This window comes from Oryx dammah, unplaced genomic scaffold, assembly GCF_014754425.2.
Source record: "Oryx dammah isolate SB20612 unplaced genomic scaffold, SCBI_Odam_1.1 HiC_scaffold_29, whole genome shotgun sequence".
Classification (NCBI taxonomy): domain Eukaryota; kingdom Metazoa; phylum Chordata; class Mammalia; order Artiodactyla; family Bovidae; genus Oryx; species Oryx dammah.
In genome coordinates, this window is record NW_024070213.1 from 87,823,511 (window position 1) to 87,840,187 (window position 16,677).

Consider the following 16,677-nt stretch of genomic DNA (forward strand, 5'->3'; position numbering starts at 1 on the left):
CTTTTCTTCCAAGGAGCAGCATAAGCATCTTTTAATTTCCTGGCTGCAGTCACCATCTGCAGTGATTTTTGGAGCCCAAAAAAATAAAATCTGTCACTGTTTCCATTGTTTGCCTGTCTATTTGCCAGGAAGTGATGGGATCGGATGCCATGATCTTAGTTTTCTGAATGTTGAGTTTTAAGCCAACGTTTTCACTTTCATCAAGAGGTGCTTTAGTTCTTCGCCATAGTGGGTTTACCATAATTCTGAAGGGTCAAAGGGTTTTTGGAATGGTTAATGTGCATTGGCTTCAAGTTTAGTCACTGACTGCACTAGCCCCTACCAAGAGAGTCAGCCTGTCCTTCTAAGCTTTGGAATCTTGAAGCCAGGCGTTGGCTTATCTTCTCTAGCTATGAAAGTCCTAAGGTATTTGAAAGTTTATTACTTATTTTAGCTAGATATTCTGGATAACTTGGTGCGGCTTCTACATCAGCCCTTGATCCTTCACCTCGCACTTCGATGTTATAGAGATAGCTTCTTTCATTAACCTCATGAACCAGTCTCTGCTGTCTTCAAACTTTCCTTTTGTAGCTTCCACATCTCTTAGCTTTCACAGACTTGAAGAGAATTAGGGTCTTCGTCTGGATTTGGCTTTTGCTTGAGGGAATATTGTGACTGGTTTGATCATCTATCCAGATCACTGAAACTTTTCCACATCAGCAATCAGGCTGTTTGGCTTTCTTATCATTTGTGTGTTCACTGGAGTAGTTCTCTTTTATTTCAAGAACTTTCTTTGTATGCACAACTTGACTTAATTATTTGGCACAAGAAGCCTAGCTTTCGGCCTTTCTTGGCTTTCAGCATGCCTTTCTCACTAAACTTGTTCCTAGGGACTTCCCTGGAGGTGCAGTGGCTAAGACGTCATGCTCCCAGCGCAGGGGCCCAGGTTCTATCCCTGATCAGGAAACTAGATTCCACATGCCACAACTAAGAGTTTGCATGCCACAAGTAAGACCAGGAACAACCAAATAAATAATTTAAAAACCATTTCTAGTTTTTTGTTTAAAGTAAGAGAGCTGTGACTCTTCCTTTCACTTGAATATTTTGAGGCTATTTTAGGATTATTAACTGACTTAGTTTCAGTATTGTTGTATCTCAGGGAATAGGGTGATCCAGGGAGAGACTGAGAACAGGAAAACTCCATTGGTAGAGTAGCCAGAACACACACCTATTTATTGGTTAAGTTTGTCGCCTTATAGTAGCGTGGTTTGTGGTATCCCAAAACAATTAGAATAGTAACATCAAAGATCACAGATCACCATAACAAGTTTAACAATAATGACAAAATGAGAAATACTGCAAGAATTACCAAAATGTCATGCAGAGACACTCAACCACAATTAGAGAAAGCCCACTTGTAGCAGTGAAGACCCAGTGCAACCGAAAATAAATATTTTAAAAAAACTGGATTTTATACACTTGAAGCTAATATAATATTATGAATCAACTCTTAACAATGTGAGCAAATGCTGATGGAAAAGTTGTACCAATTGACTTGCTCAAAGCAGGCCTGACATAAACCCTTTGTTTGCAAAAATAGTACAAAACAAAAACAAAATCATAATATTTGGGAAGCATAATAAAGCAAAGTGCAATAAAAGTATAGTATGCCTGTACTGCAACTTGATTATCTAGTTATTTGTTCTTACACATCTTTGTTCCTTGGTTACATCATTTTTAGTGGACTGTCCTTTTAAATCTGTTTTCTATCTTTGAAAAATGTGGTGATGGCATTTTGGTGGTCCAGTGGTTACGACTTTATGCTTCCACTGGAGGGTACAAGTTTGATCCCTGGTTGGGGAACTAAGGTCCCACATGCCATACAGCATGACCGAAAAAGCAAACAAAAAAGCCTCAGGTAGGAAATGCCTTGATGGTTTAGTGGTTGGAACTTTATGCTTCCATTGCAGGGGGCACGGGTTCAATCCCTGGTTGGGGAACTAATATCCCACAAGCTGCAGGCTGTGTCCATAATAATATAAATTAAAATTTATTATTTGTGTGTGTGTGTGTGTATATATATACACACACTCAAACTTTCTGTTTTTAAAATTAATCTATTATTTTTGGTTGCACTGGGTCTTTGTTACTGCAAGTGGGCTTTCTCTAGCTGCAGTGAGCGGGGGCTACTTTTCATTGTGGTGCATGAGCTTCTGATTGCTGTGGCTTCTCTTATTGCGGAGCGCAGGCTCTAGGCCTGCAGGCTTCAGTATTTGACTGCATGCCAGCTCAGAAGCTGTGGCGCACAGGCTTTTAATTGCTCCATGGCATGTGGAATCTTCCCAGACCAGGAATCCAACCTGTGTACTCTGCTTTAGCAGGCAGATTTCTTTACCACTGTAACTAGGGAAATTTGCTGTGTGTGTGTGTGTATATACATATAGTGTTAAAATACATATAAAATTTACCATCTTAACTCTTCTCATTTCATTTAATAGTTCAGTAATAGTAAACACATTGTCTTTGTTGTACAGCCATCACTACCATCCATTCATAACTCTTTTCTTCTTGTAAAACTGAAACTTTGTGCCTGTTAATAACTCCTCATTTTCCCCTCCTCCAGCCCCTGACAACCACCTCAGCCTATATTTGATTACTTATCTCATATAAATAAATCATATAGTATATCTCCTTGTGATTGGCTTATTTCAGTTAATATTGTGTCTTCAAGGTCCATCCATGTAGCATATTGAAAATTTTCCTCCTTTCTAAGGTTAATACATATTCCAGTGTATTTATATAACAGAATTTGCTTATCCATTCATCTGTTGATAGACACTTGGGTTTACTTCCATGTTTTAGCTCGTGTGAGTAATGCTGTTATGAATCATGGGTGTACAAATACCTCTTCAAGACTCTGCTTTGAGTTCTTGTGTATATATACCCAAAAGTGGAATTGCTGGATCATATGGTAATTCTACTTTCAACTTCTTGAGGGCCCTCCATACTGTTCTCCACAGTAGCTGTACCACTTTATACTCCTTCCAGCAGTGCACAGGGTTCCAGTTTCTCTGTATCCTCTCCAGCACTTCACTGTTTTCTGTTTCTTGTTAGTGGATGTGATGTGGTATTGCTTTGTGGTTTCAGTTTATGTTCCTTCAGGAATTAGTGATGTTGAGCGTCTTTTCATGTGCTTATTGTCCATTTGTATATGTTTAAAGAAATGTATATTCAAGTTCTCAGCCCACTTTTTAGTTGGCTAGTTATATTCTTAAGCATAGTTTTAACACAGTCTTTGTCCTCTCTATTTCATGCAAATTGGTAGCTAGATCTAGAGGCTTAATCAGAATTGGACTTGATTTTGGAGCAGCGGAGAGAACAAAAACACATAGTGTCATTGTGTCTCTCCTATACTAGCTGTTGCTGATCGTTGGCTAGATACATTAATTCATTAAGGGTTGCTATCTGTTGCTATTTCTGTTCTATATTTTTTCCATTTGTTAGACAAAATACTTTCCCTCATATTCATTACCCTTAGTAATAGGTTATATATATGATGTATGATAAATGCCTGGTTCTAGCTTTTATTACCAATTTTCAAAATAATGTGTTGGTTCCCTTGTTATTTAGTCACTAAGTCCTGTCAAACTCTTTTGCAACCCCATGGACTGTAGCCTGCCAGGCTCCTCTGTCCATGGGATTTCCCAGGCAAGAATACTAGAGTGGGTTGCCATTTCCTTCTCCAGAGAATCTTCCCAACCCAGGAATTGAACCCGAGTCTCCTGCATTGCAGGCAGATTCTTTACTGTCTGCACCACCAGGGAAGCCCCTTCAAAATGACCTTCAAAAACAACCGTTCAGCTATTTTTGGTTTTTGAATATTTAAACATATTTGGTGTATTTATTGTCCTTACTGATGAAGTGTGGCCTCTTTGAGTCCTTTTGTTAGGGCAGTTTTCAATGTGCCTTGCTTTCTAATGGGACAATCTTCCAGGCTCTTACGCATTTTCTGTCAAAAGGCTCTGGAGTCACCAGGTTACTTTTATTTCCCTTTTTAAGGGTTGTAGTGTTTTGAACGCCCATCATCAGTGTATCAGAGTATGTGTTTTGCCACAGCTTTTTCAGTAGAGTATGTTGTTAGATTTTTAGGCTTTTGCCAATTTTATAAGTGGGAAATATTAATTCCATTCTAATTGCATTTCTCTGTGAGCAAGGTCTAACATCTTTCCACATAAGAGCCACTTGCCTTTTTTCCCCCTTGTTTTGATAAGTTGCTGTTATTTTTAATATTTTGACTTTTATGATTTTACTATGTTCATTGTATTTTCTGTGTAAAAGTTTTTAAAAGTAAAATGTTTAAAATTAAATATATTTGTGAAAGTATACACTTAATCCTTTGTGATTATATATCCTTTGTGTTCTTCTTGCTTTTAGGCAAGGATAAAAGCCATCAATACATTTTTTGCCAAGAATGGTTATCGATTAATGGATTCTAGTATGTATAGTCAGCCCATTCAAACTCAAGCACAGTATGCCTCACCGGTCTTTATGCAGCCTGTATATAATCCTCACCAACAGTACTCTGTCTATAGTATTGTGCCTCAGTCTTGGTCTCCAAATCCCGCACCTTACTTTGAAACACCGCTGGTAAGTGAGATCCTTAGAGAATATATGGTTTTTCACTGAAGCTGAAATTTGAAGAAATCAGAGTTAGAGTTCTTGTTTTATTTTGTTTTGTATTGATGGTGGTTACTTTATAGGCTTTAAATGGTGATAAGTATATTTAATACCCCAGATCAATTTAAACATTAAAATTTTCTTTTAGGCTCCCTTTCCCAATGGTAGTTTTGTGAATGGCTTTAATTCACCAGGATCTTATAAAACAAATGCCGCCGCCGCCGCCGCCGCTGCCGCTGCCGCTGCTGCTGTAAATATGGGTCGACCATTCCAAAAAAATCGGTAAGGTAAAATATGATGGCTGGAATTTATTGTACACAATTCCCGGTAGTTCTTACAGTCAGTATATTAATAGCAATGCTTATTTTCTAACATAATAAAAAGGTCCCACATCCCCCCGAAAAAAAAGTGTATCTTAACAATTAATCAACACACTTTTACCTCAGAGTTGATAATGCATATAAAAATAATTTGGGACTGAGATTTTACACCAGTATATATTGACCTTTTTTAAAAAAATAATAACGAGAACAGAAAAGATTTTGTGGTAACAATATAAAATCTGGTTTCTAGGTACCATTTAATGTGTTAAATAATGTTTTGTAGAATGAGTTTTTTGATGGTAGAAATGTTAACTGATTTGAGTAATAAATACTGGGAGAGTGAGTTATTTATCATTTTTAAGGATTGGCTTGATTTCCACAAACTATGCTGTGCTGAGCCACTCAGTCATGTCTGACTGCTTGCAACCCCAAGGACTGTAGCCCGTCGGGCTCCTCTGTCCATGGGGATTCTCCAGGCAAGAATACTGGAGTGGGTTGCCATGCCCTCCTCCAGGGGATCTTCCCAACCCAGTGATTGAACCCAGCTCTTCTACATTTTGGGTGGATTCTTTATTGTCTGAGCCACCATGGAAGCCCGTTCTTTACTGAGTCATGTCTAAAGTTCTGTTTTAAGGCCTTGATTTGTTATATCACTGTTAATTTTCATAACCCTGTAGATACAGTATTGTGTCGATTTAAAAGAAGAAATTTGAGAAATAAAAATGTTATATATTATGTCCAAAAGCATGTACCCAGTAGCTTGCAGAGCCAAGATTTGAGTCCAGGCAGTTTGATTCCAAAGCCTACACTTAAACCATAGTATTCTGAATAAGTTATTAAGAACTCCAGAATCTCAGTTGAGATTATCAACTGGTAATCTCAGTAATTTGGTATATAGTATGACTTTTTCTGGAGTGTAAGTAACCAAAGAAGAAGGGGCTCAGATTTATTTAGTTGTTTAGATTTATTTAGTAGTTCACATCTATTATTTCTCTGCCTTATTTTGTGAGCCTCCTATGTTGTTTTTTGTTTTTAATTATTTCTGTTCAGTAATTTTTTTCTTCTTGCCAGAATGAGAATTCTCTTACTTGGTTCTTTTTGGCAAGGAGACCACATGTGGGGTATGTTTTTCCAAAATAGCTTTTAGGAACTTAATTCTTTTTTATAAGGTTTTTCTGAAACATGCTTCACTGAAGAAACAAGCCTTCCAATATTAAAAAAAAAATACTCTTCTCAGTACATTCTAGAAGCATTCATATATACCACTCTCTAATAGTCACAGATTTTGTACTCAATTTTAACTGACACATTTGGTTTAAACATTGGAACATCTTTGTTGTTGTTCGCACTAGGAAGCTTGTAGAATCTTAGTTCCCCAATCAGGTATTGAACTTGGGCCCATAGCACTGATAGTGTCAAGTCCTAACCACTGAGACCACCAGAGCATTCCCTGAAGGTCACTTTTAAATGTTTGGAAATTTTTACTATATATACACATTCATAAGGACTTCCCTCGTGGCTCAGACGGTAAAGTGTCTGTCCTACAGTGCAGGAGACCTGGGTTCGATCCCTGGGTGAATGGTTTTATGAAGTTTCAAATGAGAACTCTTCATATTGTAAGAATGAAGGATTCTTTATAAACAAAAGATTATTTGTGCTCTTATAAATGACTGTTAGTTTGATACAGTAATAAGAACAAAATTCAGGTAATTGCTAGGACATACGTGTAGAAGTTCAGTGAGCCTTAAAACACACACTGTCCTCTAACCTCCATCCTGTTAATAAAAAATTAATTACCATATACACATAGAGACAGTGATGTTTAAGTCTGGAAAGACCTTTGTTATAGTGTCGTTTTATTAATTCATTTTACAGATGAAGAAACTGAAAGTTGAGGGGGATAGTTCTCTTACTAGGGTTACATGGCTTTTTATTAATTAGCAAACCTGAGATTAGTATATTTCTTTTTCTTCTACTATAGCTAGTAAAGTTTTTTTTTTTCTTGAAAATAATTCCATTAATACAAATGACAGTTTATACTTCCCTTGTGAGGAGATACAGATTTCTTATGATTAGAAATAGTAACTTTGCAGAAATATGTATCTGTTGATTTCACTTTTCTTTGAAGGGGTGCATTTTGCTTTAAGCAGTTAAATGAAATAGACATCTTGGTTATATGATAGACCAAAAACAGTTTTCAGTAACAACAAAAAGTGTTTGCAGATGTTGACCTTAAAAATACGTTATGTGGGTTTATGGTATTCCTTTATTGTCATTTGATGTTTTTATCTGCTTTGCTTTCTTGGCAGAAGAGGTAAATTTGCAATAAGAAAGCCAAGAATGACAGTCAAGTCATTTTTGCTTACAAGGAGATGTATCAGTGGTTTTGGAGATACAGATTTAGTGTGATTTTCCTTGTTACTCAAGTCTATTTGTGTATAGTTTTATCCATATATTTGACCAACGTAGATAGTTACTAATTTTTAGTCACAGAAATAATACACAGATACTTCCCTATAAAAATGTAGATGTTGCAGATGAACTAGAGCCTGTTGACTACAAACCCAAATCTTGATTTCCATCTTACTTCTAAGAAGTGACTACTGCCAAGCCTTTATTTTTATATATTTAAGTCATTGGTCAAGGAGCAGTTTATAATACTAACCTTGTAACAGCCCAGTGATATCATAGGACTAACTTTCAGAAATCTGGGCAATTTTCTTCCTTTAATACTTTATCTTTCTGTCACATTCCTTCTCGTCTTTTATCACATTTCTTTCATCATCCTTTCTTCCTTTGCCTGGACTTCGATTGTAAGTCCCTCTCTGTGAAGGGAAAGATTATGAGATCTGGGGGCTTTTAAAACTTGTCTTATTGGGTGTATTGATACAGTGAGAAGATTTTGGTGATAGTTTCTGAACAGATACATAAACAGCATATGTACCTCCTGAGGTCATTTTCAGATCTGATGGATAATATAAATGTTTTGAAAATTAGTTTGTGTTAGTTGACACTGAATTTCATTGCTATTCAGAATCTATTTTGTATCATATAAGTAATTTTCTGGAAAAGTATCATGTATGAGACTTAGCTAAAATTTATAGCCTAGATATTTATGTTTGTTTTAGTAGTAATACCTTCATTTGTTATATTCTCTAAAGAGTTAGTAGGGTAGCTGAATAACTATGAAAATAGACTAAAAAATGGAGTGTATAAACTGCAGGGAAGGGGATAAATGGAAATCTAGGACTTCCTTTTTTAATCTGCTGTAGAGCCAAGATCCTCAGTTACTTGAGCTTACTTGAAATATTCTCACTTTTTAAAAAATAAACTTTATTCATTTAGGTTAATTTTGACCCTACTGGGTCTTTCTTGCTGCCCCAAGCTTTCTCTAGTTGTGGCACGTGTGGCCTACAGGCCCTGGAGCACGTGGCCTAAATAGTTGTAATGGCTTGCAGGCTTAGTTTTCCCATAGCTTATAGCATCTCAGTTTTCAACCAGGGATTGAACCCCTGTCCCCTGCATTGGAAGGTGGATTTTTTTTTTCTAATTTTATTTTTAATTGGAGGATAATATTTTCAGTCCCCTAAAGAGCCTTTTTAGACTCTTCCTCCAATTCCCTCATATGATAATTTAATGCTAAGAGATTATTGTATGTCTATTTATTCCAATTCTTACTCTCTTTGGGGGTTTTATTGCCCTGTTGAGAATGTATGGCATAGATTCAATAAGCTTCTAGTCTGGCTGATTTAGATATGTCAAAACTGTATCTTGTGCTAAAGAAGTTAGCTGAAATCCTAGTTATATCCTGAATTTTGAGGTGGAAGTAGCTTAATCTTGAAGAACTTTGGATCATTCCCAGATCGCTCCAGACAGCTTTTTTAATGAAAAAATTCTTTGCCTTTTAAAAATAATACATCTGAGACATTAAAGGGTTTACATTTTTATAATATAATGCTTCTGTGTCCAACCTAGTTTATGGAAAATCAGAATACAGCAGAAGGCAGTTTTAACTTGGCCTATTAAGAATTTCTGCCATTAAGAGGAAGGATTTTTCTGTCTTAATTTATTCTTTCGTGTATATGGCCTTATGTTTCTTACAGTGTGAAGCCTCATTTTAGGTCAGGTGGTTCAGAACATTCAACAGAGGGCACTGTGTCATTGGGGGATGGACCATTGACCAGATCTGGTTCAAGGAACTTTGCAACTGAACGACATAATCCTGCAGTAACAGGGCATCAGGAACAAAGCTACCTTCCAAAAGAAACTCCCACTTTGCAGATGGAACAGAATGGGGACTATGGCAGGGGCAGGTAAGGAAATATGGTAATAAATATGGAAATAATGTATATGATAATTCTTTAATCATAATATGAATATTAGAAGTCCATGATCTAGTGATTTTTAAATTTAATTTTTTGTATATAGTTATGCTAAAAATTTTTTTGTTCACATAATATGGGTTACTAGTTTTTCATAATTAAGAAATTTAGAATCCCTATAAAGACTATAACTCTGAGTCAGAGGTTTATAAAAGTTATTCTGAAGTTCTTTACAGTTCACTAAGGAAAGAGTACTATCTTAAGCCATCATAGTTTTAATTTCTGGCAACATGTGAACTGTGGGAATTGGGTTATATATTGTCTACCCTACCTAAACAAGAAAACTGAATCCTAATATGCTCCTTATGTGGAGGGAGCACTGATAATGAAAATAGGACCAGTTTACTTAGTGGTGGTGGTGGTGGTAGGTGACATTTTTTGTAGATCAGCTTAGGATCCCTTCAGAAGAATATGTATCTTTTAATAATAAAGGAGATTTAGGAAGTACAGATACTTAAAACAGAAATTCACCCATCTTTGATAGAACATACACATTTGAAGAAACTTAATGAGTTCTCCTTCCTCCCCGACCCCTCACCCCCTTTTATCATTGTTAAAAGGAGAACTCTCTTCAGAGGTCGAAGACGTCGGGAAGATGAAAGGATCCCAGTAAGTTGTTGTTGTTGTTGTTGTTTTTTAACTTTTAATTACATATGTTCAGGGTTGGTTTGTTTCTTTGTTTTCCTTGTGTGATTTAGTATGACATTGACTTCCGGTATGTCTTTCCTTGATTTTGTTTTATTGGTTATAATATTCAGCAAAGATAATTATAGCCTGTTTTTGACCCTGAAATATCCACCATCACCACCACCCATCACCCTCAAAGCACACATGTAGTTAGAGATTTGACCTGTATTGCTCACTTAAAAAAAAAAAAAAATGAATGCCTAACCTATTCACATGGTTTAAAATAAAATCCATGAAAATATTCCATGTAAAGTTTAATTATTGCTTTATTAATGGAGATTTAAGGAATTTCAGTGTTTTAATCTTACCATGCTATTACAAACAGTGCAGTGATAACCTCGTATAGTCATCACTTCCTGTCTATGCCATAGTATCTGAAGGAGAATCCCTGGAGGTAAGATTTCTGAGTCACAGTTCAGTAAGTTACTGTGTGATGGCTTTCTGTAGGGTTTGTGTCCATTTTCACTCAGTGAAGAAAGTTCCTATTTGTCCATAGCCTTACAAAGTATATGATTTTTTGTAAATCTAATATAGTATGTGGTTTTAAAGCTCTGTTGGGTGGTGTTGGAAATTATTACACTATTTATTAATTGTTACTTAGGGGCAATTCTCTACCTACTGCTATTTTTATATTTTTCACTTAAGATTAAAAAAAAATTTTTTTTTATAGTTCTAGGCAGGTTTTTGAATCCTCACTTAGCTAGCTTCAAATTATTCATATTTTTATTTTTTGAGGTTTGTTCATGGTGAACGTTTGCCATCTCCTAACTGGTCAAAAGGAGTTGAGGAATAAAAATAGTGTAAGAAGCTGGACATACACACCGAGGAAATCAGAATTGAAAGAGACATTTGTACCCCAGTGTTCATTGCAGCACTGTTTATAATAGCTAGGACATGAAAGCAACCTAGATGTCCATCGGCAGACGAATGGATAAGAAAGCTGTGCTGCATATACACAATGGAATATTACTCAACCATTAAAAAGAATACATTTGAATCAATTCTAATGAGGTGGATGAAACTGGAGCCTATTATACAGAGTGTAGTAAGCCAGAAAGAAAAACACCAATACAGTGTACTAATGCATATATATGAAATTTAGAAAGATGGTAATGGTAACCCTGTATGCGAGACAGCAAAAGAGACACAGATGTATAGAATAGTCTTTTGGACTCTGTGGGAAAGGGCGAGAGTGGGATAATTTGGGAGAATGCCATTGAAACATGTATATTATTATATGTGAAACATATTGCCAGTCCAGGTTCGATGCATGATACAGGATGCTTGGGGCTGGTGCACTGGGATGATTCAGAGGGATGGGATGGGGAGGGAGGTGGGAGGGGGGTTCAGGATGGGGAACACATGTACACCCGTGGCGGATTCATGTCAATGTATGGCGAAACCAATACGATATTGTAAAGTAATTAGCCTCCAAAAAATAAATAAATTAATTTTTTTAAAAAAATGCAAAAAAAAATAGTGTAGGAAAGCATGGAGGTTTCAAGAAAACACTAGAATTTACATTTATATATGTGTGGAATATAATGCTTTACATGCATATAGTAAATTAATATACATATATAATAGTGTACTATATAGTGTTTGCATAATATACCTAAAAATATACAGATACCACATGTTTGAGCAGTGAAAAGCGACCAACTTTTCAAGGAAAAATAATTGCATTTTAACCCAAAGAATAGTTCTTGGGGCAAACTTTGAACCCTTTAAAAAGTGTGGTTGTTAGCATTTACGACTTTCTATACCATAGTCAGCCTTGAGATTGTAAGGCAGGTTTTTTAAGATATCATTATAGCAGGCCATGTGAATCTTCAAGAGGCCCTGATCAATTGAGAGGAGAGTTAGGTTTGAGGTCAGTTCGATGTGTTGAAAACATCTGGATCGAGGATTGAAAGCAAAGTAGGCAAACAAGCTTTTCTGTAGAAAAGGCAGGGTGGGGGTGCCATCGTGCTGTGAGGAGACCTTAGCATGAAATTTAGAATTTATAGGCTTGCTGGCAGTAATTACAGTTATAAGAATGGATAAGAACATGCAGGGGACTCTGTGTAAACTGATTTTTAAAACAACAAGAATGGAACCTTGAGGATCATGGTAGTTTTGGGGTTGAAAAATGAATTATTTCATTTTGTTTGAAGTATCCAAGAGAAATCCAAGTGGAGATGGCTAGTAGGCAAGTGGATTTCTGGGTTTCGGGCAAAGATCTGCTCTGAAAATATTTAAAAGTGTACAACCTAGTGATTTTTGATAAATTTTCAGAGTTGTACAACCAAAAATTTTCCAAAAAGTGAAAATGATTGTTTTTAGAGTTGTTTTCACGTAGGTAGTAGTTGAAGCCATGGATAATGGATATCACACAGGGAGAGTTTGTAAAGGCAGTAAGAGTAGTAATCATACAGAAATCAAAGACCTTCCAAAGAAGTTGACAGGGAAAGAGGAGCACATGCTTGTCAGACCTGAGAATGAAGAGAAAGTATTAGAAGCTAAAGGAAGAATGAGCTCCCATAGGAAAGAATGTTTGCTCTAGTGAGGTCAGTGGGGGAAACCTCAGATTTTGTATTGTGTAAGGTATTGGTGACTTGTCACAGCAGTTTCAGTGATGTGGTAAATACAGAGGTGAGGGAGTAGAGGAGAAAATATAATATGTGAGAAGTTTGTCTGAGAATTTAGAGTGGGATAGATGAAAGAAAGATAAGATTCTTAAGGAAGGATATTGTTTTCTCTTGAGACTATGGAAGGAGAAAAGAGGCTGGCAAATCTAGATAGTGTAGGGTTTGTTGTTACGGGAGAGGGTGTAGCAAATTTAGAAAGCGAAGAATAGTGGAGATTGATTAGGTTTAAGGAAAGTGGCAAAGTTTGCAAAGGAACCAAGAGAAGAAGCTGACTAAGGATAAACTGGACCGATAAATATTACTAGAGAGTTCAACTGAGATGAGAATCCAAGAGTTTATAGAGGAAGAGTTCTGTTCATTAGGGTGCAATTTTGTTTGTTTCTACAGCTTTCAGCTTCTGTGGTACAGGGTTAAGGAATGTAATAGACATGTAACCTGTTTTTTGACTTGTGTCTTTTAGAGACCCCATCCTTCAACAGCTGAAGCAAAGGTTCCCACACCAAAGTTTGACTTGCTAGCCTCAAATTTTCCTCCTTTACCTGGAAGTTCATCAAGAACCCCAGGTGAACTTGTTTTGGAGAGCAGGATGTCTGATGTTGTTAAGGGTGTCTGCAAAGAAAAGGTAAACACTGAAGGGTCGATCTATATCTTATGGGACCAATTTTTGCCTTTGTTTTCAGTGTTATTATTAGAATTAGAATTTTATTTGCACTCGGTGCTTACTTCTGCCAGAGTTTTTAATTCATGAAGTTTTTAGCATAATTGAGTCATATGCAAAGATCTGTGTTAAAGCTACGCAAGGTCAATAAAATGTTTCTTCATATTTGCATGTCTTTGTATCAGTCAACCCAGCTTGGTAGAACTAATTAATGCAAGCTGAATGGAAAGTGTTGTTTCAACTTATGTCATTTCCAATTAACTGATAATGCCAGTGAATTCTAAGCTACTTTGGTAAACTCAGTCTTTCAAATAAATGGAGAGTTGATGTCAAAAGCTTAGGATAACCCATCCTACAATATTTTTGAGTGTAGCCCTCTATATGCTAAATCTTCATGACCCACAAATTTTTCTCATTTTCTACCTTTTGTTTCTAACTCAATTTTATTTTTAAGAGTATATGTACATAGTATATCTGGGCTTATAAAGAAAAATAGTGTCCCTTGAATCCACTTTCAACTCTAGCTTTCTCTCCTCACATTTATCCCTGTATTTCTAATTTAACATGTTTATACTACTACTTCTTGACTATTCAGGTTTAGATGTTGTTTATTAACTTTACACCCTAGAAGCTAAGGGTTTAACTCTTAAACCGATGCACTTTATCCTCCCAGTATATTGTATTTCATCATATCTGTGATGCCATCAGTTAAAGGATGGCCTGTTATTTGGTATCACTAAGAAAAAAAGACACTGCCAGTTAAAGTAGGTCATGCCATCATTTATGAGTCGTATCTCAATATTGCATCTTTTTTCTTTTTCCCCATAACTGAGCCTCATAGGATACTGTTATTATGTCTCCCTTCTTATACTCTGCACAGCTGTGTTCCTGGGACTTCACCATCATCCTAAGAGTCCTCTTTGGTAGATCCCTTCTTCTTACTCTTGTTTGACTTTTCCATTTTATGGTCAGTCAGATCTTCCTAGGCTTCCTTTATGAGGTTTTTAGTATAAATTTTTTGAGATCTTGCATTCTGAAAATGTTTTTCGGTTCTCACGCTTGACCAGTAGCTTTTCTCTGTAGAATTCTTTATTAGAAATTGTTTTCCCTCAGACTTTTTAAGATATTTTACAGTCTTTTTTTAAATTATGTAGTTCTGTTATTTTGTAGTTGTTTAAATGGTAAAGAATCTGCCTGCATTGCAGGAGACCCAGGTTCAATCCCTGGAGAAGGAAATGGCAACCCACTTCCAATATCTTGCCTGGAGAATTCCATGGACGGAGGAGCCTGGTGGGCTATAGTCCATGGGGTCGAAAAGAGTCAAACACAGCTGAGCAACACTTTGACTCATCGATTCTAAGATAGATTTTTTTTTTAAACATTTTCACCTTTGAAAATCATGCTGTCTTACAGTTAAAATCTATTGTAGTTTTAGTGGCAGTGTTTTTTCTTAGTAGTATATAAACTAAACAGTATGTTTTACAGTTGATGGCTTCTCAAATTTGGTGAGGTATGATACATAGAGGTGTTGGTTCCCTGGTGGTGCTAGTGGAAAGAACCTGCCTGCCAGTGCAGGAGACACAAGAGACTTGGGTTTGATCCCTGGGTCAGGAAGATCCCCTGGAGAAGGAAATGGCAACCTGCTCCAGTATTCTTGCCTGGAGAATCCCATGGACAGAGGGGCCTGGTGGGCTACAGTCCACAAGATCACAAAGAGTTGGACATGCACACATCTCATTTCAAGGGTGTGTTGGAGACATCTCATCAGAAACTGCTACATGACTGCTCTGCTCAGAAAATCTAATTCCAGTGATACACAGATACATTTTTAAAGAATAACAATAAAGTGTACTTCTTGTAATTCTAACCCACAAATGTGAGATAAACACTTAATTTGATATGGACCTTGTATGTCAGATCTCTGATTTTCTTGTTTGGCTTTTCTAATTTTTGTCTTTTGCTTGTCTATATTTTCTACAAAGGTTTTCTGAATGTTACCTTTAAAACCTGTTGTGAAATTTAAAAAAATTTTAATCCCATACCCCTAAAAATTTATTGAAATTTTATTTTGTCAGTCGATTTTAATTTCTTAGGGGTCTTTCTTGTTTTTCTTTTTTTATACTTGTAGTAAAATATATGTAAAATTTATCAACCATGATAAATGTGTCGCTCACATTCCGCTCTTTCCTTAGCCCCTGGCAACCACCATTCTGCTTTGTGTCTATGAATTTGACTATTATAGGTACCTCATATATGTGGAATCAAACAATATTTGTGTTTTTGTGACTGACTTATTTCACTTAGCATAATGTCCTCACGGACCATTCTTTGTTTTAATGTGTATCAGTACTGCATTCCTTTCATTGTGCGGTGATATTCCATTGGATAGATACATGCCACATTTTGTTCATCCACTCACCAGCTTGTTCACTTTTTGGCTATTATGAATAATGGTACTGTGAACATTTGTATTAAAGTTTTTATATAGACACATGTTTTCTCTTGGATTTTTAACTGAATAGAATTGCTGCGTCTTGTGGTAGCTCCATATGTAACTTTTTGAGAAGTTGCCAGACTGTTTTAACAGAGCGGCTGCATATTTTACATTTCCATCCTCAGTGTTTGAGAATCCCAATGTCTACATACCACCACTAACATACTGATTATAGCTATTGGAAGTGAGTGTGAAGTGGTTTCTCATTGTAGTTTTGATTTGCATTTCCCTATTGGATAATTATGTCAGGCTTTTCATGCATGTTCTTATTGGCCTTGTTTATCATCTTTGGAGAAGTATCTATATAAATTCAACTTTGAAATATGTTTCCACTTTTAAGGATAATGAAGAGTTCAGAGTTAGCTGCCCAGTGCCTGCAGAAGATGGACAGACAGACTGCACCTCTGCCCAGCAACTCAGTATGAGCCCCAGTCCTCCATGTACAGCTGAGCTTTCTGTATTAAGGTACATGTTTCAATGTGGATGATCTTTCACATTGAGATTACTTTTGCATCTGGTCATTTGCTCAGCTGTTTCTTTATGTTATATTCTAAGCCTAATGTCAAGTTCTTTTTTCGGTAGCACAACTCAGCCTGAAAAGGATCTAGTAGAGGATTCCACTGTTCAGAAGGATGTTCCCAGCCAGCCAACAGTACCAGTTTCTTCCCCGAGTACTGCAAAGCCATCGAGAACAAATACTGCTTCACCGTGTAATAGTAACATAAGTGCGGCTGTAGCTGTGGCCCTGCAGGTAACTCGATAAATTTAGTTTATGTGAGAATAAAACAATAGGTTAAATAATGAGAAATTTTATTTTTCATAGAACTCTGCTAGAGCAGAGTCATTT

At 36.4% G+C, this 16,677-nt stretch overlaps 1 protein-coding gene and 1 long non-coding RNA gene across 5 annotated transcripts in view; one reads left to right on the top strand and one right to left on the bottom strand.

Annotated features, from left to right (window-relative positions):
* Positions 1 to 16,677, top strand: part of LARP4 (La ribonucleoprotein 4) — a 70,013-nt gene that overhangs the window by 47,943 nt on the left and 5,393 nt on the right. For 3 of the 4 annotated variants that reach the window (XM_040234053.1, XM_040234052.1, XM_040234054.1), the window contains 7 exons: positions 4,414 to 4,626; positions 4,805 to 4,938; positions 9,083 to 9,292; positions 9,922 to 9,970; positions 13,139 to 13,300; positions 16,171 to 16,295; positions 16,413 to 16,581. In XM_040234053.1, the coding sequence (XP_040089987.1) occupies positions 4,414 to 4,626; positions 4,805 to 4,938; positions 9,083 to 9,292; positions 9,922 to 9,970; positions 13,139 to 13,300; positions 16,171 to 16,295; positions 16,413 to 16,581 (1,062 nt within the window). Of the gene's footprint in view, positions 1 to 4,413; positions 4,627 to 4,804; positions 4,939 to 9,082; positions 9,297 to 9,921; positions 9,971 to 13,138; positions 13,301 to 16,170; positions 16,296 to 16,412; positions 16,582 to 16,677 lie in introns of those variants that run through there. The other variant, XM_040234055.1, reaches the window with a different exon arrangement.
* Positions 3,168 to 16,677, bottom strand: part of LOC120858222 — a 182,691-nt gene continuing 169,181 nt past the window's right edge. The window contains exon 2 of the long non-coding RNA XR_005719811.1: positions 3,168 to 3,217. This is a non-coding gene — a long non-coding RNA (uncharacterized LOC120858222). The remainder of the gene's footprint in view (positions 3,218 to 16,677) is intronic.